Source organism: Pteronotus mesoamericanus, unplaced genomic scaffold (genome assembly GCF_021234165.1).
Source record: "Pteronotus mesoamericanus isolate MK-2021 breed Mesoamerican mustached bat unplaced genomic scaffold, CSHL_Meso_final scaffold_85, whole genome shotgun sequence".
Classification (NCBI taxonomy): Eukaryota; Metazoa; Chordata; class Mammalia; order Chiroptera; family Mormoopidae; genus Pteronotus; species Pteronotus mesoamericanus.
Genome location: NW_026555329.1, coordinates 73063710 through 73089777, shown reverse-complemented (window position 1 = coordinate 73089777; position 26068 = coordinate 73063710). Strand labels below are relative to the sequence as shown.

Sequence of the window (26068 nt, the reverse complement as noted above, 5' to 3'; positions counted from 1 at the left end):
TATAGCACATGTCCTCTATTGTCTTGAAGGCTCATTCAGTCACATAGGAGGGTGTTTTTGGAGACTGATTCAGCATCATTAGGCGTTATGAAGTGGCAAGGCTTTGAGATCTATAGTCTGCCAGATTGTCGGGAATAGAATAGAAATAATTTATGTTTGAAAAATAAAAAGGGCAAATTCAGGATTATCCCTCTGCGAACCCACCCACTTGTGTTCTGATGGATTGTCTGCGTAAGTGGGAGGAGGATGTTGTTACGAGTCATGATCGCGGCTCAGTCCTCAGCCTGTGTTGCAGTGGACAGCACCGTGGGCCCTGGGCCTTCGCCAGGGGCTGCGGCCACCACGTGTCCTGCTTCTCTGTGCAGCGTGTCTGAATCCGAGGTGGAGACCCTAGACCACTTAGATGGTACTGAAAGACGTCACAAGGACAGGGACTGCACACGTTTGAGAAGATAATAGGATGCTTTCGGTGCGTCAGAGCTTGATACTCAGACACTACTCACTCATTCATTCATTCATTCATTCATTCATTCAGCAGGCGCTTACTGAGCTCTTCATGAAAAGGAAACAGATCGACCGTCCCCATCCTCATGAAGCTCACAGTTGCTCTCGGGGGGGCATGGGGTGGGGTATGGCAGTAGAAGCTAGGGAGAGGGACTCACCCACCCTGAGGAGGGAGGGGCTGTCTGTGCTGCGTTTGCCATCCAGGGGCAGAGCCAAGGAACGGCATTCCAGGCAGAGGGACAAGAATGTGTATAGTACCGAGCCAGAGAGATTTGGATTCGGGAACTGCAGGGCGCTCACTTGGGCAGAGCATAGTGGGGAAGGCGTGAGGCTGCCGCGGGCAGTGATAAGAGCTGGGCCTGCAGGTGGCCCAGGCTGGATGTGGCCGGATGTGGCCGGCCATCTGACTGGGAGACCGTTGGGCCCTCTTCCCTGGGCAGCGAGCGATGCTGTCAGAGTTGTCACGTTCATTTCTCTGCAGAGCCAGCTCTGTGGGAGAGAAAGGACCTGGGCTTGGGAGCAAAGACAGGCTTGCATTGAGAGTCCTGCTCCCTTTCTGTCTGGGTGATCATGAAATTGGCTTGGTTACCTTCTCCGAACATCTTTCTCATGTGATAAATGAGAGAGAACAGGCTCGACAACTTCCCGAGGCCTCCCTGGTTTCAGGATCCTGTGGTGACGTTAGAGAGCAGGAGAAGGATGCCATTGTGTACACGCACCCGAGCTTAAGCAAAGCTGGACACTCTATGTGTGACTGTTGGCAGACGTTACCCGAATGGTAATGCCAGCAATTTCTGGCTGCCCATTAGCTTTTGACTCCTGTGACTCGTGACTGTCCCCAGCGAGTGGGTCTTTGTTGAAAGGGAAAATTTTTATATCTGAATCAGAAGCCGAGCAGTGTGACTTGCCTGGCCTTGCAACTGACCCAGCTTTTCTTGGCTTTGTAGGCGAGCGCGCTCTGGAACAGCACAACCTCCCTTCGCCCTCCGCGGAGCTCCCGCTGCAGCGGAGCAACGCGCACAGCACCGCACACGTGGCCTTAACAGAAACTGCCCCGGGGCCCCAGCCCAGCCGCTCTCCCCGTGTCCCACCTTCCCCACCTGCCACGACTTTTGATATAGCCTTTTTAAGCCAAGGACAGCTGACCCAAAGTACAACAGATCGCAGCATCTTTGTGGCCAATTCCGTGTCAGTGATAAGCAATGAGTTGGGCCTAGAGGAGGATGAAATGGATAACTTCTTGCCAGAAACTCAGTGGACCACCTCCCGCGTGGTTTCCCCGATGCAGGACATCACCGCCAGCCCACCGGGGCTGCCCAAAGAAACACCAGGCTCCGCACTGACTCCATCATTACCCGTGATTTCTTCACAAGACGAAGAAGCGGCGTCAGCCTGGCAAGACGCCGTACGACCGCCAGCCACGTGTGCTGACTCCCCCGGTCATTTCAGTGCTTGTCGGTCAACTTTTCTCCCTGCCGAGAGCATAATTCCAACTCCTAGCAGGCATTTGGTGCTTTCTCCTACAGACCCTCATGGGCACTTGTCAAGCAGGACTTTGCTGGGGACCGCGGCCTCAGGAATAGAGGGCATAGCAACCCTTCTTTTCGGCTCAGCGTCTTCGGTGTCTCAGCCGTTAGGCGATGGCGTCACCCATCAGCCATTTCCCACCTCGGGGAAGGTCTCAGCGTCTCCAGGGGATGTTCCAGCCACAGGTGTGGACAGGTACCCCGAAGTGACCACCGCTTTGAGTCAGAGTCTAAAAGAAACCATCTCTCCAAGAACATCTCCCACTGCAACTATGTCCCAGACAGCCGTTGCTTTTGGAAGCGGCAGCATCCGTTCAGCTTTGTCCTCAGTTCTCCCTGCGTCTGTGTCCTTTGCTCCTCAGTCAGCTGATGTTTCACATAACCCCCTTCTTCCCCGCAACTCCAGTGCTGCACCAGAATTGCCTGGCAGTTCAGCGGTCCCAGGTCACGCGGGTGACACCCACGTCTGGAGCCCAGCGTCTTCACTCAGACCGTACACACGGTGCGTGTCCTGCACCATGGCATCGCCGTGGCACGCTCCGCCACCAAGCCTCATGGAGAAAGACGTGGGATCGGGGGACGGTGCTGAGACCGCGACCGTATGGGAAGCGAGCAGCGTCTCTCCGCTGAGCAGCACAGCAGTGGACTTCTCTGAGTATGAGGACGAGCCTCAAGAATATAATACACTTTTCCCCTCGAGACCAATAGTCCCACTTTCTTCTCCATCGGTGGAAATCTCCAAAACAAGCATTGGTCTTTCGGCCGAGGTGGCCACAAGTAGTGTCATGACTGTGCCAGTGTCTCCTTCCCACGGCCACCTCTCCCTGCCAGTGTCGCTTGACACCGCTTCCTTTGGCTCCTCCTCTGTTGCTGAAACTCAAGTAACGCCGCCCAGTGTGACAGCCGTGTTTCCCTCGGTCACCACCAGCGCCCTCCTTGACTCGTCCTTGTCCTTCTCTATTACAGCAAATGTGAACACGCCCTCGCTGGCTCCCCGGGACCCAGCTCTCTCCTCCTCTTACGCGTTGGATCCCTCCGTCGAGGCTCCGTTTTTCCCTGACCGAGAGCCTGCCAGCGTTTCCCTCCGTGACGCTGGAAGTACGTCGGAGTTTGCATCCGGCTTTTTCTCAACGCCACCCCTGGAGGTCAGCAGCTGGGCTCCTTCGCCTTCGGGAGCCCTTGCTTCTCCGCCTCCGATGACAAGCGATCTGCCAGGCTTGCTTTCCTGGGCCTTTTCGACTGTGGTCGAGACATTCACGTTGTCCGACTCGATCCATTTGCAGCCACCTCAGTTTTCTGCTCCTAATTCCACGAACCTGGAATTTCCTCAGCTCTGGCCAAGTTCGGACCTTCTTTTCAATGCATCCACTTTTCTACCTAGTGACTCTGAAATGTCGCTTCTGTCAAGCGTCCACTCGGAGTCCCTCAAGTTCTCAGAAGCATCAGCAGTTTCGCCGACAGGTTCTGAAGCTCATTTTACCTCGGCCACCACTGCAACTACCTCCGATTTTGAGTTTCCACTCACGTCCCACGAACCTGCAGCCCCAACCTTGGTGCCCTCCCGTTCGGAGCCCACCTTTGACATGTGGACTCCGGGACCTCACTTAACATCACTTCTGACTGCTTTCCATACAACACCCCCTTTAACGGGATCATCTCTCTTTTCGACTCCGTCGCCTTTTGATGGTGATACCAGTGCTATGGCTGATCACACGTCTGTCTCATCCTCTTTCTCCAGGGTCATTCCCACCAGCACAGTATTGGTCACCGCCGAGTCCCCATCATCAGCGTCCTCGCTTGTGTCTGAAGCGGTCCCCTCACCTGTACCTACGGAGCCTAGGTCCGTGGGCCCGTCTTCCACCCCCACGGAGTCGGCGATGAACACCTCCGCTGTCCCGGGCACACCCAACACCAGTGCTACCCGTGACAGCGCTGTGGGCACCGTCCTGATCAGCAGCCCTGAGAGTCACAATCCCCACGAGAGCAGCGCGGCTCTTCCCTCGCCGTCCCTTCGCCCCGTGTCCACCTCCGCTCCTGAAGCCACTACTCCAGCAGTGCTCGCCACCAAGCCGCCCTACGTGTGCGATGTCACAGTTCCTGACGCCTACTTGATCACAACTGGTAAGGTGCTGCTTTGTCGTCTCCCTCGGGTGCTGTAGGAAATGCTTCTGGGACGTGCAGCCGCGTGGCGGGGCGTGCGGCGGTAGAGGCCAAGGCCCGCTGGGCGAGTGGTCCGCACTCCGGCGATCAGCCGTGAGTCCTTCGGACAGTGTTTCGCCTCGCCAAGCCTCAGGCTCCTCCGTGATTAAACAAGGGTGATAGTGGCACCCATGTCGTTGGGTTCTTATAGAGATTTAAATGCGTGAATGCATGGGAAATAGCCCAGTGCCGGGAGTTTAAGGAGCGCCCACTAAAATTGCATAGCAGTTAGTAGAATAAGAACAGATAAAAGATTCAAACAAACCGTAAAAGCTTTTGCTAGCACATTGCGTACCCCTCACGGGTTTTCTCGTTTTTCACGCGCCATCTGTTATGGACTTTAGATGTCAGCACACTGTTTTGTCCACATTGAATGAAGCAATATCATTGGTGGAAACCATGCAGGTCAATCTACGAAAAACTATATAATTGCACGAATCCATAAAGCATTGCAGTTACATTGTATTTTGGTCATTCGACCCTGGCGTATGTCTTAGAGATTTCTATGCGGTACGCAGTGTGCTAGGATATGTGTCCTTGGAACTTGTGACCCAGTGGACGCTTAGAAAATAGGGCTGAAGCAAACCTGAGTGACTAGCCGACAGGCGGCATCGTCCGTGCAGCTGCCTGTCCCGTGAAACTGGAGTCCGTTTGCTGTCATGTCGGTGCCAGTCCAGGGACCAGGCCTGCTTCACCGGGCCCCCAACTTGTTCTTCATGAGAAAGGACAGGGCTGCATGAAGTCCTGTGACCTGCTCGTATGGTCATACTCATATGCAACACCCTACGGGTGAGCAGCCTGGCCCCGTGGGTTGATTTTGGCGGGGATGAGGGGTCGGAATGAACCAACGGGGGAGAAGATGGCAGGGGAGGCAGAGGAGGCGTGGCGTGGACGGAAGGGAGGACAAGGGAAGGCGGAGGCGGGGAAGGAGGAGCAGCACGTGCTTGGTCTTTGTGCTCTATGCTGTGTGGCGTGGGCCACGCGCCCCCTGCTCGCTGTAGGGGAGCTGCCACCCTCCGAGGGTTGGGAGCAGCTGAAGCCTTTGCTCTCCCACCTCCGCCCTCCCCAAACGAGACAGCCATTTGTCAGTTCATGGGACCAGTAATTATGGAGCACTGAGTGGGTATAAGCACTTTAAGAAGCTTTACGTGAACAGAGAGAGGCATGGCATGGCTCCAGTCCTGCGAAGGCGCGTGGAGTCCGGCAGGCGGATGCGGAGCCCTGTGTTCTCGCAGCAGTGTCGAGAACGGTTGAAGCAGCGTCCTGCGAGAGTGGCCGTTTGGGGTGATCAGGGACGGGTTTGGAAGGGCGTGAATTGGAGGTCACGTCAAATGTGAGCAAAAGGCTGTCATCTGAAGGTGGAAGGAAGTGTCCTCCAGGGTGAGGGTGGAGGGGTGGGACAGCCCAAGGACATTCAGCTTGGCTGGCCGTTAGATTGTGTAATGGGAGGAGGCAACTGCGCAGGAAAGGAGGTTGGGCAAAGGGGTGAGCTTTCATCTTCGGGGTCAGAGTAGTCCAGGGAAGAGCTCAAAGGGTTTGGAATAGGACAGCTTTTCTCCCTTGCTACAGGATTGTAACACAGTGGCTACAAAGTGGTCAGTTACAAGAAGCTCATTAAAAGAGCTGCCCCGGAAAGTTCTTTATCTCTGGGATTCTATAACATTTCTGATACTTCTAGTTATAATGTACCTTTTAGGATTTGGTCTACAAATAATTAGAAATCATTTAGCAGTATCTCTCAGAATGTCAAATATATGTAGCATGGATTAACTTTCATGTATAACATACATTTAATGAATTTGGTGTCTCGTTAGGGATCCATTTATTTTAAATAGTATTTTGGGGTAAAATTTGCCCACTCCTACTATAAATGTGTCTTCCACAGTTTGCATAAATCTGCGAAGTTGTGCGGAAGTATCCATACCGTCACGTGGTCTCTGAGTGGAGAGGCGTGCCTTCTTTTGCTCTCAGTGATAATTTTGACACGCATGAAGTATCATCTCATTTAGAATCTTCATTTAGAGTGACCTTTTTTGTTTGTTTGTTTGTTTGTAATTATACATCAGAGAAAGAGAGGGTTGGGGTGATTCTTTGTCCTCTGAAAGAGTGTGATGCGTTTTTATTTATTTATCTTTTAGCTCTTTAATGAAAGAGCCCACTCTGTTGATCCATGATGCGCTGTTGGGAAGTCCCTGACCACACATACCCAGCGTGGGGTGAGGCCACCCTTCCCCCCGCCTGGGCCGGCCTGGCCCTGGGCTTCCTCAGGAGCTCGCTCTCACCTCTCTTGGCTCTGGGGAAACTGTAGATATTTGGAGAAACCATAAGATATTTGTTTGTTGATGATTCTCCTTCCCAAAGACTCTTGGGTTCATACCCCAATGTTGATCTTACTCTGATGAATTCGAGAAGGTGGGAGTTGTGGTAGGTCGTAGGAACTATTTAGAGTAATACGGCTGGTTCTCGAACAGTGTCGTTTCGTTACAACGTTTATGAGATGCTGAAGGAACTGCCTCTTGTTGAAAATAAGAACGTCATGCTCTCTGCCCCCTGATGGGGCCGGGACAGTTTTATTCCTGGTCTCCCCTGCCGCGGCCAAGAGTCGAGGGTTTTCTTAGCACGCCGATCCGAGGCTGAGCATGGCTGACCTGGTACGTCAAAGATCCACTGTGTGCTTTCCCCGTTGGGGCCTTATTTACAAAATGATTTTCGGAGCTGGCAGAGCACGGGCCCCGCCTCGGGGTCTGGGAGTGCGATGCCTGCGTTGTTCACGGCGACGCTCACCCACATTTGCTGTTGGCTCTGGTTCGCAGTGCTGGCCAGGAGGGCTGTGCAGGAGTACATCATTACGTCCATCAAGGAGGTGCTGAGGGTTCACTTCAACCGCGCCGTGGAGCTCAAGGTGGGTTCCCACGACGGGGGAGTCTGACCCGGGAGCCCAGGTGAAGGCGCATGACTGACAGCCGGCATGGAATGCTCCCCCCCACCCCGCCCATGAACACCTGCCCACCCTTTAGGTCTCTTCTCCAATGTCACACTGTCAGAGAAGCCCTTCCTGACCGCACACTGGGCCAGGTTTAGTTCATCAGAGGGATGTGCTGTCAGAGTTGGAACAAAGGGGCTTCAGGCCCAGAGTTTGGGATGACAGCCAAAGAATTGTGCTTCTCTCTCTCTCTCTCTCTCTCTCTCTTAAAGATTTTATTTCTTTTTAGAGAGAGGGGAAGGCAGGGAGAAAGAGGGAGAGAAACATCAGTGTGTGGTTGCCTCTCACACGCCCCCTACGGGGGACCTGGCCTGCATCCCAGGCATGTGCCCTGACTGGGAATCGAACCAGCAACTCTTTGGTTTGCAGACCAGCGCTCCATCCACTGAGCCACACCAGCCTGGGCTGCTTCTCTTTGTTTGCACGAAAGGACTTGGATTTGAGTTTAAATTAGATTTTAGAGAAAATGCATGTGCACATTTCTGTACATTCAGTGAGATAGAGATACATTTCCAGATGTTTTCTGCTGGACATTGTGCTGATGTCTCCCTCCCCCATGAGCTCGGAAGCCACGCTATGGACCCTGTGCCTTCCCAACAGGGAGCCACGAGCCATGTGTTGCTACTGAACATGTGAAATGGGGCTTGTTTCAATTGAGGTGGGCCCTCAGTGCCAAATACGCACTGGGTTTTAAAGACTTAGTGGAAAAAGGATGTAAAATAATTTGCATTGAAATGATATGTCAAATATATTGGGTTAAGCCAAATGTCCTTAAAATTAATTTCACCTGTTTTTTTAATGTTTTTTAAAAATGTGGCTGCTGGGAATTTTATAATTGCCTATGTGGCTCACATATTCCTTTTGGAAAACATTGCTGAATAGAGGAACTATTTTTTATATGTGGGTTAAATACCAGCAAGCACATTGAATTCTCTATAACTCCTTATTTAGTTCATACCATCGGCTATTTCTCACTGTCCTCGCTCTTGTAATTTTGTGCTGTTTTTGAGCAGGATAGTAGATGTGTAAAAGTAATGACTAAAACAAACTTTCGACTGTGTGCGATGCGCTAGTCCTTCATTTAAAACTAGCTATTTATTTATTTATTACCTTATTATTTTTTCTGCTTAATACAAGTTCCTATAATTTGGTTGATGGTAATTGTGTCCAATAACTTGATTGTTATTATCTTCTGTCTGTCTGTCTTTCATAGGTTTATGAACTGTTCGCTGACTTCACTTTTCTGGTGACGTCTGGCCCCTTCGTGTACACGGCAATATCCGTCATAAATGTGCTCATAAATAGCAAGCTTGTGCGGGACCAGACGCCTTTGATCCTGGCAGTGAGGCCTTTCTTCCTTGTGCCGGAGACCAGGTTCCAAGTGCAGACGGGTGAGGACACTGACCATTGTTGTTTTGACTTGTAAATAGAATTTCACTTCATTTTATTTTTTTTTAAGCTCTAAAGAAAATTTGGCGAGGCTTTGAAAAAAATTATATAAATTTTCAGGAACATCCTAATTATGAAAAATTGCCAGCGTATATAAAAGTACACAGCACAGTTCAGTGAGCCCCCTGCACCGGTCACTCGGTTTCAGCCATTGTCAGCTCCGTGTTATCCACACCCCCATGTCCGTTCCTTCCTCTCGCATTATTATTATTATTATTTTTTTGGCTGGTTTGTGTTTTCATTAAACTTCCTGGGGCGACATTGGTCCATTAGGTTACGCAGGTTTCAGGTGCACATTTCTGTGGCACAGGACGGGCAGACCGCGTTGCGTGCCCACCCGGCAGTCGGTTCATCCTCCGTCGCCCTAAACGGGCCCCTTCCCCCGTTGCCACAGCGCCGCCCCCGTTCCCTCTGGTGACCGCCGTACTGTTGTCTGTGACTATGAGTTTTTGTTGTCCTTGTTTGTTCATTTGTTGCTTTCAGTTTTATATCCATATGAGGGAAATCATGGTTCTTGACTTTTTCTGACTTATTTCTGAAATCCTGCCATTTGCAACAACATGGATCGATCTAGAGAATATCTCACATTATTGTGAGGTGACATCATCTCTTTCATAAATATTTCAGCCTATGTCTCTAGAAGATAAAGGTTACTAAACTATACACATACATGTACCTACACGCATATACATGTATCCATAGGTACATGCATGCATACATATATTATCTATCAATAATATCATTACCACACCCCCTAAAATTCACAGCTGTTCTTTATATCATACTTAACTTTTTAGTTGGACATTTTTCAAACATACAGAAATAGAGAGAATAACACATTAAGCCCACATATGCCTGTCACTAAGCTTAAAAATTATCAAGATTGTCTCAATTTTGTTTCATTGATCTCCTATACATTTTTAGAGGAAGCCAGAGTGTTTTCAAGAAATACCAGATACCATGTCATTTCACCCAGAAATACTTAAGAATTCCTCTCTGGTTTAATTCATATATATTGGAAATGTTTCAGTGTGCTGTTAAGTATTTCCCCATTTAAAAATGATAACATCGCCTTCCCAGTGCATGTTTTCCTTGGGCGCAGAGATAGCTTTCTCCATTTTCATGACACGCACATGAATACGCCTGCTGACCCTGTTGGGTGAACTACCTCCGCCTCTCCTTACTCCCTGGAACTGAAGAGCCGCCCGGCTCGTGGGCTGGTGACTGCCGTCTCTCTTGCAGTCCTTCAGTTTGTGCCTCAGAGCGTGGATACTGGCTTCTGCAACTTCACCCAGCGCGTCGAGAAAGGCCTGAGGACAGCCCTCTCCGAAGTGAGAAAACACCACCAGGGCACGTACAACCTCACGGTGCAGGTGAGAGCTGCACCGCGGGCGGAACAGGGTGCTTGAGCCTTTAAAGGGGAACGAGCTTCCTAACGTTCCGCCGCCGAAGGTGCACTTAACTCTTGCTCATTCCCTCCAGCCGAGCGGATTCAGTTCCCATGGAACAGGGTTGCTCTCTTTCCACAGCCTCAGAGCAGTATAAGCAGGGAGCTCAGATACGGTGGGTGCTCTGAGGGGAGATGAGCATGTGCAGGAAAGCCAAGAAGGTGCTAAAAAGGAATTGCATCAACTTACAGTATATCCAGCGGGGGAAATGCCTAAATACACTAGTAGTGTTGCATATTATAGAATATCACGAAAGGCAGGTGCTTCACTCTAAAAACAGGGAATATACCTACTCATCTAAGAGCAGGCCTTGTATATGTTATATAGAAACTGTTGATGTGTTTGTTTCTTTGATATTTTGTCCTCCCTATTCTTTGCTTTCTCTTTCTGGAATTTATATTAAATAGATTTTGGTGCTCCTGGATTCACTTGTCGTACTTCTAATTTTTCTTATATTTTTAATCTCTTTTATAATTCCCTGTTTTCACAGATGTTCTAAGTTTTGTCTCCCAAGTCATTAACTTACTCTCCGGCCGTGTTTATTGTGTTTCTCAGTCCTTCTCTTGCGTTTTGTTTTAGCCATCTTTTGTCGCTATTCATTGCTCCTTTTTTGTTGCAGCCTTTCCTGCCACGATGCAGGATTATCTTGCATGAGGATGTAATAGCACCTTGAAAGTCTCTGAGGACATTAGAGTTTTTAAAAAGTTGTCTTCTCTTTCCTAAGTTATCTCTGTTTTTTTTTTGCAGCCATTGTACTGTATTGATCTTGGTCTTTTCTAAAAAAAAAAAATCATTCAAAGAACATTATTTTATTTCATTTATTTTGTAAACCTTGCCTAAGGATCTATTTATGATTTTAGAGGGAGAGGGAGGAGGGAGGAGGGAGGGAAAGAGAGAGAGAGGGCGAGAGGGAAACATTGATTGGGTGCCTCCTGTGCACACCCCGACGGGGCTCAGACCCGCGCCCTAGGCAGGCACCCCGGCCCGGCCCGGAGTCAGGCCGTCAGCCTTTCGGTGTACGGGACAGCGCTCCAGCCAGCTCAGCCGCCCGGTATTAGTTTTCTGCAAGTGCCTGGAGGCCGGTGGTTGGTTGATGTTAGGAGTGAAGGAGCAGGTGGTTAATTTGGGCAGCTCTGTCGGCTTTTCCCTTCAGCTGTCCAGCCTGTTTCTGTGTCAGCCCTGCATCCTGATGGGAGATTCAGTGGAGCTCTGGGCACTGGGCAGTCCACGTGAGAGGTGGCTGTGGCTGGTCCGAGACAGGCAGACCGGGACCCCGCCCTCAGTGCAAGATAAGGAGGTTGTACACTGGGATGGAGCACGTTGGTGTATTTATCATGACAGAGCTGCCTTTTATTTCATTTTCTCTCCTTCATCTCCTGTGAGCAGTCCCCACCCGCCTCCTTGCTTAGGCGCCTAACCTGCCTTGAGTCTCTCGTTCTTAAGCAAGGAACTCATTGTCCTTCGGGAGCAGTGCCTTGGCTGTTCTGGGTGGAGATGTGGCTGCTCCTGGCCCCTCAGTGTGGGTGTGGCAGTTAGAAAGGAGAGAGGAGGGAGGAAATTGACTCGGCCCCTTGGCATGCAGCCTTTATCTAGCTATGGCAGCCGCTCTTGGTTCCCGTGGATCCCCCTGTGGAGCCTGCCCTGGCCCCCTCAGCCCACTTGGCCCCCTCAGCCCCCTCGGGAGGGCGACTCTCAGCCCCACAGGGGTCTCTGCCTGCGTGTTTCGGGGCTTGGTCCCTCCGTTCTGGTTTATAGCAACATGATTCCAACCTCTCTCCATTTTCCAGCAATTGGACCGCATCTCAGGTTTTCCCCCATTCTCGGTGCTGTTGTGGACTTACTCCTCTTGTTCAGGCTTATGTTATCTCTGGGATTTGGGATAAAAGGGGGAGGTGCTCAGCTCATCACTTAATGTAAAAACATATTCATTAACCATAGGGATTTAAAGTATTGCAAAAGGGAACCAAGCCATTGACGCCTGTTTTTCTTCCTTTAAAAATGTTCCCTCTTTTTGAAAACAAAACAAAACAAAACAAAACAAAACAAAACAAAACAAAAAAACCAAGGAGAGAAATTGTGTCAGAGAGAGATCATAGTCAGGCTCTTAATGGGATGTTTTCATTTATTTTAGACGCTGACTGCGACTTCCTTCTTTCAGATCTTGAACGTCACTGTGGGTTCCTCGAGGGTGGCTGCTCGCCGGGGCCCGGTGAACATCGTCTTTGCTGTTAGGAGCACGCAGGGGTTTTGGAACGGGACACAAGTGAGCGAGCTGCTCAGGAACCTGAGCGTGGTGGAGTTCAGCTTCTACCTGGGGTACCCGGTGCTCCAGATCGCCGAGCGTGAGTGCTGCCCCCCTGGCTGGCGCCGGGAACGTGGCCGAGCGCCCTTTTGTTGGTGGACCTCTTTTCCTCGAGTGACGTAGTTAGCGGAGATCCAGAATATAAGTCAGATAAAACTGGAGCTTCTCAGGTTCAAGCGAAGGCGGGCCTCCAGGGCTCTCCTCACCCACGGGGCCTCTCTTTACTATTCTCTTTTCCTAGGAGAGGGTTGCTATTAAAGATTAGACCAGTTCTGGGAAATGGGAAACCAGAGGGGCGGAGAACAGCTCTGTGGCTGCCAGGGGTCAAGGGTGGGAGGAAGGCTGGACCACAGAAGGGCGGCAAAAGGCAGTTTTGGGAGGTGAGGACATTGTTCTATAGTTTTACTGTGGTGGTGGTTTCCTGATGCCGTGCATTTGTCAAAACCTGTAAAACCAGACCCCCCAAAAGTGAATTTTATTATGTGTATAATGGAAAAAAAAAAAGTAATAAATGGAGACAAAACAAACATTTTCTTCCTGGAAATTAGGTTCATAGTGCAAGTGGAGTGGGGTGGGAGTGGGAGAAACATTTACTTCCAAAGCAGAAAACAAAAAAACCAAACCAGTAGATTCCAGAGTTGAAGTCAGGCCACAGTAAACAAACAAAGAAACAAATCAGGCCACAATAAAAATATAAATAAAATAAATTTAAAATGGGACAGTGAAATGGCCTAATGATTCTAAATGTATTCCGTGTAGGGTTAATTACATGAAAAAGAATAACTTGTCAAATGTAGCAGTCGACAGGGATAAAATCGGTATTTACATTGAGCAACTGTCCGTAACACACAGGAAGTTAGGGATGAAAGAGTCGGCTAGACCCCAGGTGTACGCCAGCACTGCCCCGCGCAAGCCAGGACGTGGGGTCGCTTGCCCCTGAGTCACTGCCGGGAAATCCTGGGGCTCTGAGGAACACAGTGTGGAAACTCACTGCCGTGGAACCGGGACTTTTCCAAAGGAACGCAAGGGTGATCCTGTGAAGCAGTGTCCCACAATGTCACTTGAGCAGGCCCTTTACTTATTAATTTTTGTCCCTCTTTCCCTGTGGGACTCACATGCTCAGAGACTGCTCCCTGTCCATACCTTCACACCGATCTGGCGTCCTCTCCTTCTGTATTTAGTGCTAAATCGTACAGGAAAGGCAGCGTCTTGTGACTCACCAGTGTTTTCTAGAACTCTGCCCTTCTGACTGTGGCAAACGTGTTTTGTACAGATTTGTTCTCCTCCCTCACCCTTTCCTTTTTATAGCCTTCCAGTACCCGCAGCTCAACCTGTCTCAGCTGTTGAAGTCGTCTTGGGTAAGAACAGGTAGGTTGCACTTACGTCATGTTTTGGAAACTGTAAGAATAAGGAGCTTGTGCGGGCATTAATAAGAATGATACCGCCTTTCCTGTTTCTCAGGCCTCAATTCAGGGCATAGTGTACCTTAAGCTCCTGGCAAAGAACGAATGAGAAAGGGACACAGATCTGGCTGTGAGACTGCGTCCTACTGAGTTATGGCACACACAGTGTTGGCTTTCTCTAAAATGCACACATCAAGTCCAGGGCAGTCTAACGGGAACCGACAGTATTCCGACCTAGAACAGGATGAGGTTCTGAAGCAAGGCGCTCTCCCTCTTTTTCTCAAAGTCTTATTTGTTTGGTTTTACAAGGACAAATAAGGCCACTTGGTGAGGAAATACGCAGCTTTTTTTAACTCTTGTGGGCCTGGGTCAGGTATTGACAGCCATGGCATCGCCAGATAAGACTCCCTGACCCAGAGCAGAAGTGTAAGAGGGCGTGCGTGCTCCCCGGTGCCCAGCGTGTGAGCGGCACAGTGCGACTCGTCACAGGGAGGAAGAACATACAGTGGTGACAGTCACCATTTCTGGGTTCCTGTGCCCTGGAAGGCCTCCTTAGCTTCCCATACAACATTCCATGTAATGGCCCCGCCCCTTCGTGTGGGGCCGTGGCCTCATTTCCCAGATAGTTTTCATAGCAGTTAAGTGACTTGCCTGTGGTCCTATCTCAGAGGGGATTTGCGCCAGTGCTGGCTGAAAAGAAAATCTGGCAGATTGTCTGTTTAGATAATCTTGTTTGCAGCAGATGTCTGAAGTCCAGCACCTTATCTGGAGTCAGTTTATGAATCAAGATAAGATACGAACTTAAACCAGTTCCAGAAATTTTGAAATAAGTGCAGACAAAATGTTCGGTCTTGTGTAGGCCCTCTCAGCCCAAAAGCGCCTGCCTTGCTGAGTTCCTGGGACTTCTGGCCACCAGTCTTTGTCACACGTGGAGCTTGGAACTGTGGCTAAGAGCCCTGAGCAGCACTCCCTGGCTCCTCCCTCGCCCCCACCCCCGCCTTAATGTCTCCCCTCTAGGGCAGCGATTTTCAACCTGTGTTCCACAAGAACTTTTAAGACATGCAGTACCTATTTACTCTTTTCCCTTACACTGTCGAATTAAAAAACGGCAACAGCCAATACAACAACAGCCATCCAGTGTGAATGAATGAAAATCATACCGTTCTTTTTTTTGTCAGGTCGGCAAAAAAATATAATCCATTTTTTGGTGTTCTGCATAATTTTAGTAATTAGTTCGTGTGTGCCAAGAGATGAAAAAGGTTGAAAATCACTGCTCTAGAGATTGGCATTTTATGGTGACCCCGTGTGCATTTTTCTCCTACACACACCTTTTTTTCTCCATCACTAACTCATTTTCGGGCCTGTGTTTCACTTGAAATATAGTCCTCCTGGGCGTTGTTGAGAAGCAGCTTCAGAATGAAGTGTTTCAGGCTGAGATGGAGCGCAAACTGGCCCAGCTGCTGAGTGAGGTTTCCAGCAGAAGGCGGATGTGGAGAAGGGCCACCGTCGCCGCCGGCAACAGCGTGGTGCAGGTAGGTACCCACGGAGGCCAGAGGAGGAGGGGGCGAGGGGAGGGGAGAGAGCAGTCCAAAGTCTTGCCGCATCGTCATGCAAATGGGAAATGCAGCAAGAAAATTCTGAAGTAGAAGGGTTGCTGTATTAGGTGGCGACTGAATGGGACAACCTTTCAGTTCAAGTAGAGTCTGGACAGATATTTCCCAAGTCCCTGGTACGTGGTCAGTCCTGGATCTTGTAGGGAGCACAGTGAAAGGATTGTGTCAATGGGTTGCCATGCCATGGGATGACCTTATTTTTCGAAAAGTAATTTTTTAATACTCAAAATATAGTCAATTATGGAATGGTATTGTTATTGAGAGTATCATTGGGATAAATCTTTCAGTGGGAGGAGATCTTAAGAAATCAGAAAGGGGAAAATTTTCGGTCCTCTCTTCTAGCCACCCATGGTTGTCCCGTATCACCCCAAACATTCTTCCCCTATAAATTAGCAAGAAGGTGACAAATGACAGATTCATTGCCATCAGAAAGTGACCCATTTTAAATGCACTGGCTCACAGGGAGCTGGAGGCGGGGCTGTGATTTATTTCCATTTCAATGTGCATTAATGTCATTTTGGATTTTTTCCCTTTACCAACTGCTGGCTTGTAGAGCTAGGAAAAGGGGCTATTTACTTCTGCGGGGTTCCAGAGGCACGAAACGCAGGGTGAAACCGGAAGTGCGGGGTGGGAGGCCGGTGGTCTGGGGCAAGGGAGAGGAGACTGCAGACCCGACTCGGGAGGGCGGTGGCAGCTGACCTGGAGCTGCCGTCACTGTCCCCAGACTCTTTGACCAGGTCGTTCCTTGTAAGTGTTGCTCTCTCCTGCCCCTCCCAGAAAGGTGGTGGTTAGGTTTCTAAAATAGTTTTCTTTGCCAGATGCAGTAGAATGTAGAGAAATTTAAAAACTCATGAAAGGTTGAGAGTAACATTAATATAAATAGAAAGCAAATACATGTTTATGTAAACATAAGACAAAGAATAACAACGAAAATGAGTTATAGAAACTTGGCCTTACTCAGTAACCCCGGCTTCACAGAGCTCAAGGTCTGGGTGGAGGTTAATAAATGCACATGAAACAGTTGTAAGGCACCCTAAGGTGACAAACGAGGTGCTAGATTAGAGAGGAAAGCTCCCTAAGGTGGGAATATTGGACATGTGAAAGTGAACCAAGCCATCCGTCAATAACAGTGCCATCTCATGGGTTGCTTAGCAGCCGTGCCCCGCTTCTCATCTGCATTGGAGTGACCAGATGTGAAGATGGAGACAAGAAATTATGTACAGGGCCCGGGACTCTTTAGCGGCGTAATTTGCAAAAGTGAAAGTATTAAAACAATCTAAATATCCAGCAGTTGGGAAATAGGTACAACAGTTGTCTTGAATCTTTGTATGTTGGAATATTGTGCAGCCGTTATCATTTTTTTAATCAGGGAGTGATGTAGAAAACACCTTGACTGAAGAGAGGCTATGGAAGAGTGTATGCAATATACTCCAAATAGTAATAGAAGACCCATGAAAAGATTAATGGGAGGAAACATGCCAAAATGTTTACAGTGATTTTCTTTGGTTGGTTGAATTTGAGGTGCTTTTCATTTTATTGTTTATACATTCTTCTTTGTTCTTTTCAAAATTCCTCCAATGAACATGTACTTTCTATAGTGAACATGTGATTTTAATCAGAAAATAATTTTAAAAATGAAATTGAAAATGTTGCCCAAAACGATGACTCCATCCCACCATGGTTGCGTGGATTCCAGATAAGAGCCCGATAAGGAGTCATCCGGAAGGGATGGTGGAGTTAGATTTTACCGTTATTTTCCGTTTGAACGAGCGTATAGAGTCTCCAGTTAAGGGGGGTGTCACCGGCCGTTGGAAGGGTGGGCTCTGCAAGGAGAAACCGTGTATACAATTTACCGGAACATTTCAGTGGAATAAACAGGCATGCAGGTAGAGGGATAGGTGGGTGTAATGCACTTGAGTTTTCGGAGCCCATTGTTAGTATTCATCCTAAGGGCTAATAAAAAATTAGTGCAGCACAGTTCGGAGAGAGAAAGTTGGTGGTTTTGGAACAGAAGTGGTCAGGGAACTGGCCCAGAAACACCACACAAAGGGCAGGCCAGATAAGAGCTCCCCTCAGGATGGAGAGGCCTAGAGCACAGTTTCTTTAGGGATGAAGATTTGGACCCGTGTCGTTAAGGATCTTTGTACATGACCTGGAAGAAGGTGTTCACAGTGAAACCTTGAAATTGTTGATTTGCCAGAAGTTTCCAGGGGCAAAGGAGGCCAGCAGCCGTGTCTGGAGTGCACAGCAGTATAACAGTTCTATACACGTGGCTAGAAAAGTGGCAGCTCTTCTGCTAATGGCAAGTATAGCGGCCAAAGATTCAAACTGTGTGTATAAACGAGAGGGCTGGGAGTGATTGTTGATCATCTGCTCAGAACATCAGCTGGCATTCTGCTGGAGTCTGCAGGGGCAATAAAGCAGTTGTATATTAATAAGAGAAATAGCAAAATAGAAAGCTCTTTAAGTAAACCTGTGATGTATCAGATGTACTAGATTCTGAAGTACTGATGTAAAGGGCTACCTTGAATACCAGAGAGAGAAATTTTGCAACAAATCAAAGTACTCTTTGAGCCAATGGATTATGAATGTATGAGAATTTTTTCCAGCTTGATTGAGATATCATTGACAGATGACAATGTGTAAGTTTAAGGTGTACAATGTGATGGCTTGATATAAGTATATGAAGTCTATCTGGAAAAAGTGCAGCCATTGTTAATATAATGAGAACGGTTTGTGTGACATCGATGTAACCCGGCAGCCAAGGCGAGTAGACTGGAGTGCGCATGCGTGAACAATGATGACTTCACTGTACTAGTCAGTAGGGGCGGTAGACGCCATTGAGTGAGCATGTGTACTGTGTGGCCGTCGCATTCAAAATGACGGAGCAAGTACAGCAACAAATCTGTATCAAATTTTGCGTTAAGCTTCAACATTCCTCTGCAGAAACTATTCAAATGATTCAGAGGGTCGCAGCTGTGGGCAACTGGCAGCTGGCAGCTCCATCACCACAAAGTGCCTGCTCGTGCATCACATCTCCTGCAGAGTTTTTAGTCAAAACATCAAATCACCCAGGTGACTCAGTCCCCCTACAGCCCACATTTGGTGCCCTGTGACTTTGGGCTTTTCCCAAAACTAAAATCACCCTTGAAAGGGAAGAGATTTCAGACCGTTGATGAGATGCAGGAAAATACAAGAGGGCAGCCGATGGTGATTGGGAGAACTGTATGAGGCTCCTACTTTGAAGGGGACTGAGGTGTCATTGTCCTATGAACAGTGTTTCTTGCACCTTGTTCAATAAATGTCTCTGTTTTTCATGTGACATGGCTGGACACCTTCCGGACAGACCTTGTAGATTGTGAGATGATTACCACAGTAAGGTGGTTAACATACTCATCGCTCACCGTTAGTTTTGTGTGTGTGATGTGTGCGAGAATTTTTAAGACCTATTCTTTTAGCATCTTTCAAATATACAGTATAGTATTATGGACTGTATTCATCATGCTGTATATTAGATCCCCAGACTCACACCTGGAAGCTTGTGCCCTTTGACAGACAACCTTTACCAATTTCCCCTTCACCCAGCTTTTGGCAACCATCAAGCTACTCTTTCTTTCTAGGAGGGTTGTTTTTTTTGTTTGTTTTTTTTTTTTAAGATTCCATGTATAGGTGAGATCATACAGTATGACCTCTGACTTATTTCAGTTAATAGAACGGCCTCATGGTCCATACATGTTACAAATGGCAGGATTTTCTTCTGTTTTTATTGGTGAATATCATCCCATTGTATGTGTATATACTACATTTTCTTTATCCATTCACTCATAGGTGGACACTTAGGCTGTTTCCATGTCTTGGCTACTGTAGTGCTGCAGGGAGGTGGGAGTGCAGATACCCCTCTGAGATAGGGAGTTCATTTCCTTTGAATACATACCCAGAAGTGTAATTGTTGGATCATTTGGTAGTTCTATTTTTGACTTCTGGAGGAAGCTTCATACTGTTTTCCATAATGGCTGTACTGATTTATATTCCCACCAACAGTGCACAAGGATTCCATTTTTTCCACATCCTCATCAGCACTTACCTCTTGTTTTTTGATATTAGCTATTGTAACAGGTATAAGGTGATATCTCATTATGGTTTTAATATGCGTTTTCTTGCTGATTAAGATGTTGCGCACCTTCTTGTCATATGTCTGTTGGCATTTGTATGTCGTCTTTGGAAAAATGTCTACTCAAAAATGACTATTATTTTGCTATTGGGATGTATGAATTCCGTGTGTAATTTGGATATTAAACCCATATGAGATACATGATTTGCAAATATTTTCTCACATCATATAGGTTGCCTTTTTATTTTTGTTGATTCTTTTGCTGTGCAGAAACTTTTAGCTTGATGTAGTTCCACTTGTTTATTTTTGCTTTTGTTGCTTGTGCTTTGGGTATCCTATCTAAAAAAAGCTTTGCTAAGACCAGTGTCAAGGAGCTTTTTTCCTTATGCTTTCTTCTGGGAACTTCGTGGTTTTCGGTTACATTTAAGTCTTTCTATTTGGAACTAACTTTCTGAGTGGTGTAAGAGAGTGGTCCAGTTTTATTCTTTTGCATGTGACTATCCAGTTTTCCCAACACCATTAACAAAGAGGCTGTCTTTTACCCATTGAATATTCTTGACTCCTTTGTCAGCAGGGTCTTTTGTGGTTCCATATAAATTATAGGATTTTTTTTTTTTTGTATTTCTGTAAAAAAATCCCATTGGAATTTTGGTAGGGATTGCATTGACTCTGTAGGTGGCTTTGGATAATATGGACATTTTAACAATGTTCATTCTTCCAATCTGTGAACATGGGATATATTTCCATTTGTTTGTATCTACTTCAATCATCAATGTCTTACAATCTTTAGTGTACAGATTTTTCACTTCCTTGGTTAAATTTATTCCTAAGTATTTTATCATTTTTGATGCTATTGTGAATGGCACTGTTTTCTTTATTTCTTTCTGGATAGTTCATTGTTAATTTATAGGAAAACAACTGATTCTATTGTGTTGATTTTGTGTCTTGCAAATTTAGGAATTCACTTTTTCTAATAGTTTTTGGTAGAGTATGTAGAGTTTTTTATATATAAGATCATGTCATCTGCAAACAAAGACAATTTTACTTCTTCCTTTTTGATTTGGGTGCCTTTTATTTGTTTTTCTTGCCTGATTGCTGTGGCTGGGACTTCCAGTACTGTGTTGAATAGGAGTAGTGAGAATGAACACCTCTGTCTTGTTTTTGATCTTAGTGGAAAAGCTTTCAACCTTTCATCATTGAGTATGATGTTAGCTGTGGGTTTGTCATGTGACCTTTACTATGTTGAAGTATGATCCTTCTATATTCAGTTTGTTGAGAGTTTTTAAAATCATGCATGAATGTTGAATTTTATCGAATGCTTTTTCTGCATCTATCGAGTGCTCTTGCTATTCTTATTGTCATCTAATAATGTGATGTATCACATTTATTGATTTGCATATGTTGACCTGTCCTTTCATCCCAGGGTGAATCCCACTTAATAATGGTGTATGATCCTTTTAATGTGCTGTTGAATTTGGTTTGCTAGTATTTTGTTGAGAAATTTTGCATCTATATTCATCAGAGATAATGATCAGTAGTTTACTTTTCTTACAGTGTCCTTACCTGGCTTTGGTACAGTTTTATGCTGGTATCATAAAATGAGTTTGGGAGCATTCCTTCCTCTTCAGTTGTTACAAAAATTTTGAGAAGGCTTGGCATTAACTCTTCTTTAAAAGTTTGATAGACTTCATCAGTGAAACTATCTGGGTCTGGGCTTTTCTTTGTTGGGAATTTTTTGATTACTGATTTAATTTCCTTACTTATTACTGGTCTGTTCAGATTTTCTATTTCATCATGATTCAGTTTTGATAGGTTGTGTGGTTCTAGGACTTAATCCATTTCTTCTAGGTTGTCCAATTTGTTGGTACATAACTATTCATAGTAGTCTTTTTGGATCCTTTCTATTTCTGTGGTATCTGTTGTAATGTCTCCTCTGTCATTTATGATTTTTGAGAACTCTCACTTTTCTTCAGTTAGTGTAGCTAAAGTTTTGTTAATTTTGTTTATCTTTTCAAAGGACCAACACTTACTTCGTTAATCTCTTCTATCGCTTTCCTAGTCTTTATTTTACTTATTTCTGCTCTAATCTTCATTATTTCCTCCTTTATACTAACTTTGCACTTAGTTTTTTCTTTACTACCTCTTTCCTTGAGGTGTCAATTACATTGTTTATTTGAGAACTTTCTTTTTTCATGGTGTATGTATTTGTAGCTATGAACTTTCTGCTTACAACTGTTTTTACTGCATCTCATAAGTTTTGGTATATTGTGTTTCCATTTTCATTTGTTTTAAGATTTTGTAATTTTTCTTTTGATTTCTTCTTTGCTGCATTTGCTGTTTCAGGAGTGCATTAATTTCCATGTATTTTTAAATTTTCCACTTTTCCTTCTATTACTGATTCTAGTTTTACATCATTGTGGTTGGAAAAGGTACTTGATAAAATTTTTATGTTCTTGAATATGTTGACACTATCTCTGTGGCCTAACATATGGTCTGTCCTAGAAAATGTTCTGTGTGCGTGTAAGAAGAATGTGTATTCTGCTAGTGGATGGAATGTTCTGCATGTGTCTTAGGTTTATCTGGTCTATAGTATTGTTCAAATGAGCTATTTCCTTATTGATTATTTCTCTGAATGACCTATCCATTATTGAGGGTGGGGTGTTAAAGAATTTATGAGATGTATTATACCAAGAGCGGTCGTTCTCAACTGGGGGGCGATTTTCCCTCAAGGTACATTTTGGCACTGTGTGGAGACATTCCGCTTGTCACAGCTGGTGGGGGAGGGCATGGCTGTTGCCACTGGCATCTAGCAAGTAGAGAGCAGGATGCTTCTAAACATCTCACAATGCTCAGTACAGACCCCCACATCTAAGAATTATCTGGACCAAAATGGCAACAGTACCGAGGTTGAGAAACCCTGCCCCAGGCAACCAGGGAGACAATGCCGATAGACTTGAGAAGGGATTGTCTAGAACCATTAATAGTTTCAGATGACCAGGGGTGTTCCTAGCCTTTGTGGTTGATGTTATGAGGGCAGCAGCACCCTCCCATGACGTACTTGGAGCTTCTTGGTAGCAAGTCTAGATTCCTGGACTTGGCAACCCAGTGGTCTGTGTATGCGATGGGCCCTTTGTCTCAGAGAAGACTTCGAGCAGGATGAAGCTCCTTTGTTGTTCTGCACGGCAGAGCTTTCTTTGTAACTGTCCCTCTTCCTGTCAAGACAGCATCATGGGGATTCTGGACCCCGGAATCGTGTAAGGAGCTTATTATGAGGATTGGGATAAATCCCGAATAACATAGTCAAGGTTGAGTGACCAGAGAATGGACATCTGAAAACACGAGCTTCTGAAATACTGATGGTTTCTGTTACCTTTCAGGTGGTAAATGTGTCAAGGCTGGAGGGAGAGGACAACCCTGTGCAGCTCATCTACTTCGTGGAAGATCAGGATGGAGAAAGACTCAGTGCTGTCAAGTCTTCAGATCTGATTAACAAGATAGATATCCAGAGAGCGGCTATTATTCTCGGTTACCGAATTCAAGGCGCTGTAGCCCAACGTAAGTGCCTGAGGCTTGGCCCCGAGGGGCCATCTGTGCTGTGCTGGGGGGCAGCTGCCAGTCTTTTTTGGACACTGAACTCTGAATTTGAAGCATTCTTATGTGGGTTTAGTAGACATATGTCTTAAGCCCATATTATTAAGTGGCACTTACATGAGATGTTAGTTGTTAAAAGTTATTGGAAACGATCTTCTTTATTTCAATGGCGTGTGGTTATAGTCCTCATTGCAGTCTTTCCTATCTGGTATCTTGTATTCACAGCACTCTAGTGAGTTATAGTCACCTCTGTTAACTTTAATATTTTTTCCCCTATCCCTGCCCTGTCTAAGGTAAAATAATGTGTTTTCTCTGTATTTATTCCAAAATCTTCTGTGTCATATTTTGAACGTTGGTGGGGACAGTGAGTCACACAGGAAGCTGGGAGGTGCTCTCTGCACTCATTGGCTTCCTTCTAGGTCTTTCCACACAAAGAAGTCCTTGATCCTTACACTTTTCAATCCTGTTTCTCTTCCACCCAAGCCTCACACCGCTCCACAATTTAGAAAGAGGTGTTTGGGTATTTCTTTATTATTTTTGGAAGATACTAGGCCCCTGTCCCCCTGGCAATGGCTGATCTCAGTGCCTTTTTTTCCCCAACTCACAGATTTTGGATATTTAAAATTAAGAAAAGGAGAGGCACGGAGAGTGTGTTTCTCTAAATATACCTTTATGAATCAGACTGCTATTTCAATGTGACTCTTTTTCCTTTATGATCCCAAGAGCAATCCTTGTAAAAGCTCAGTGATAACTTGCTCCCAACAGTAAAAGGTAAGTAAACGTTTAGAAGGAATTCAGCACCAGGCAACATCGAAAAACTCTGTGTAGTGAATATGGAAGGTGATCAAGGCAACTTTACAAAAGGGCAGCTTCAAAATCATCCTTGGCCCTGGGAGATTCTTTGTGAAATCTACACTCGTCCCTGGAGACTGATCAGGAGCAGGGCTAATAGGCACACTTTCTCCATTTTATAGGAGGTGAGGGGAGACTGTAAGCAAATCACCATCCGCCGATGGTGAAAGTGATTGCATATTAGTGGGTTCTATTTCAAAGCAGTGAGAAAAAAATAAAGCACTTACTGGCCTTTCTTTCCCAGATGGCATCCCTGGTTGTTGGAGAGGCGCCCCACTCCAGCTAAGCGCTTCTCCTTCTAAAAAGGTGAACGGCAGCAGGGCACGGGCACCTTTCAGGCTCACGGCCATCTGCTCTGTGCACCTCTCTTTCCTGCCAGAAACCACAGGGGTGACAGTCCTGGGACTGGACGCCGCAGCAGACACCGGGACCAGCCCGAGGCAGCTGTGGGTCTGGGTGTCAGGGCCGCCTTTCGATCCATCTGTGCCTCTCGCAGGGTTTTACTGGGGGAGAACTAAGAAGAGCATCCAGTTGTCCCAGCCCCTCAGTGTGATTCTGTCCCTCTTTCTATATTGTTAGTTGTTTTCATGCGACACGAGGTATCGTTGGGCCAGATTTAAAAATACACATTTTTATCACGGTCTCCTTTTCTGTTTCCTATGGGGTCTCTGCTCTGTGATGTGTGCGTTTTTCATGGCGCGTGTGCTGTCGAGTGCTGGCCCCCTCCCATGTCACTCTCTTGGGGGCCTCAATCTGGACCTAGAGCAGCACCTAGAATTGCTTTTGTTGTTACATCTTGGAGCAGAAGCATTTCGCTCCCCTAGCATGTGTTAACCTTAATGGGATGCAAAACAGTGCAAAGCGTAGTCCCTGCTCCTGGAGACTGAGATGTATTTGAAAAGACAAGACTTAGAGCCACGGCCATATTCATGAGCAAAGTAGCCTAGCACATCAACATGATACACTTATGTAATCAAGTGCATCTTAAAAGAAATAGTAAGGTCCCGTCCGCAGGACAAAGACAGCCAGAACGAAAGTTAAGGGGAAGCTAGTACCATGGAGAGGTGGTTATGAATCAGCCTAACAGACCAGGAGGGGGGGCAGACAGGAGGGGTCATGTCGTGTTTTGGAGCCTGGGGGCTGGACCCTGAGCTTTAAGGAGAGCCAAGTCCTCTGAAGGTATGAGCACGGAGCGAAGGGGACAAGGGCCCCGTTCTGGGAGGCAGGATTGGGGAAAGGAGATGGCGAAGGAACTTAGGACAGAGTAATTGAACCATAACCGTCCAAGGCCGGGGAACATGGGGGGATGCGGCGGGCGCGGCTGGAGGGTGGGGAGTGGTGGATTCCAAGTTTGATTTCATGTGATTTTATTTTACTTTATTATTTTTTTTTTAAACAAGCTCCGGCCAGTTTTATGACAGAACAATTTGCATGGTTAACTTTTCGCCCGTCTGTTCTGGCTTCTGATATTAATCACCGGGGTCCGTGACAGCCAGTGTGCACACTCTGGAGCATGCTCCACACGCGGTGCCCGGTTCAGGACCATTGTCCCCGTGGTGGTGGGCCCCGCACAGCCAACGTTACGTAACACCCCCCTTCTGATTTCCTCAAGGCAGGACCGTGGCGGGCGAGGAGGACCGGTGTCGCTTCGCCTCGCCTGACCGCCTTCAGAGTCTGCTTGTGCCCCAGCACATACTTCTCGCTTTTCGTAATGACCTGGAGCCTAGAGCTGATCGACTCCAGCGACTTTTTCTGTCGTCTTTGCGGCCTTACGTGTAGCACGACCCCCGACCAAGAGCAGCCGCCGAGCTGGCCGGGGATGGGAAAAAGGAAGTGATTTAATGTGGTTTTAAAATGGACAGCTGGTACCTCATGTAAAGCAATTTCAATTACAAGCCAAGTGCCACAGGTTTAGGGAGAGACACAGCTGAGGAAACTGAGGCAGTGCTCAAAGACTACATTTAGGATTTCTAATTGTCGGTATGGAAGCATCCCTGCAGTAAGAATGAGGGCGAACTTGTACACTGAAAGGCAGGAGCCCTGGAGTGAACCTAGCTTTGCTGTTGAATTAGCCATGTTCCTTTAGA

The 26068-nt window shown here is 46.8% G+C and overlaps 1 protein-coding gene across 1 annotated transcript in view; it reads left to right on the top strand.

Annotated features, from left to right (window-relative positions):
* KIAA1549 (KIAA1549 ortholog) overlaps nucleotides 1–26068 on the top strand; it is a 108889-nt gene that overhangs the window by 44655 nt on the left and 38166 nt on the right. Inside the window, exons 3-10 of the mRNA XM_054564063.1 lie at nucleotides 1472–4151; nucleotides 7043–7131; nucleotides 8426–8603; nucleotides 9904–10034; nucleotides 12268–12451; nucleotides 13720–13779; nucleotides 15198–15346; nucleotides 22916–23093. Coding sequence (XP_054420038.1) covers nucleotides 1472–4151; nucleotides 7043–7131; nucleotides 8426–8603; nucleotides 9904–10034; nucleotides 12268–12451; nucleotides 13720–13779; nucleotides 15198–15346; nucleotides 22916–23093 — 3649 coding nt within the window. The remainder of the gene's footprint in view (nucleotides 1–1471; nucleotides 4152–7042; nucleotides 7132–8425; nucleotides 8604–9903; nucleotides 10035–12267; nucleotides 12452–13719; nucleotides 13780–15197; nucleotides 15347–22915; nucleotides 23094–26068) is intronic.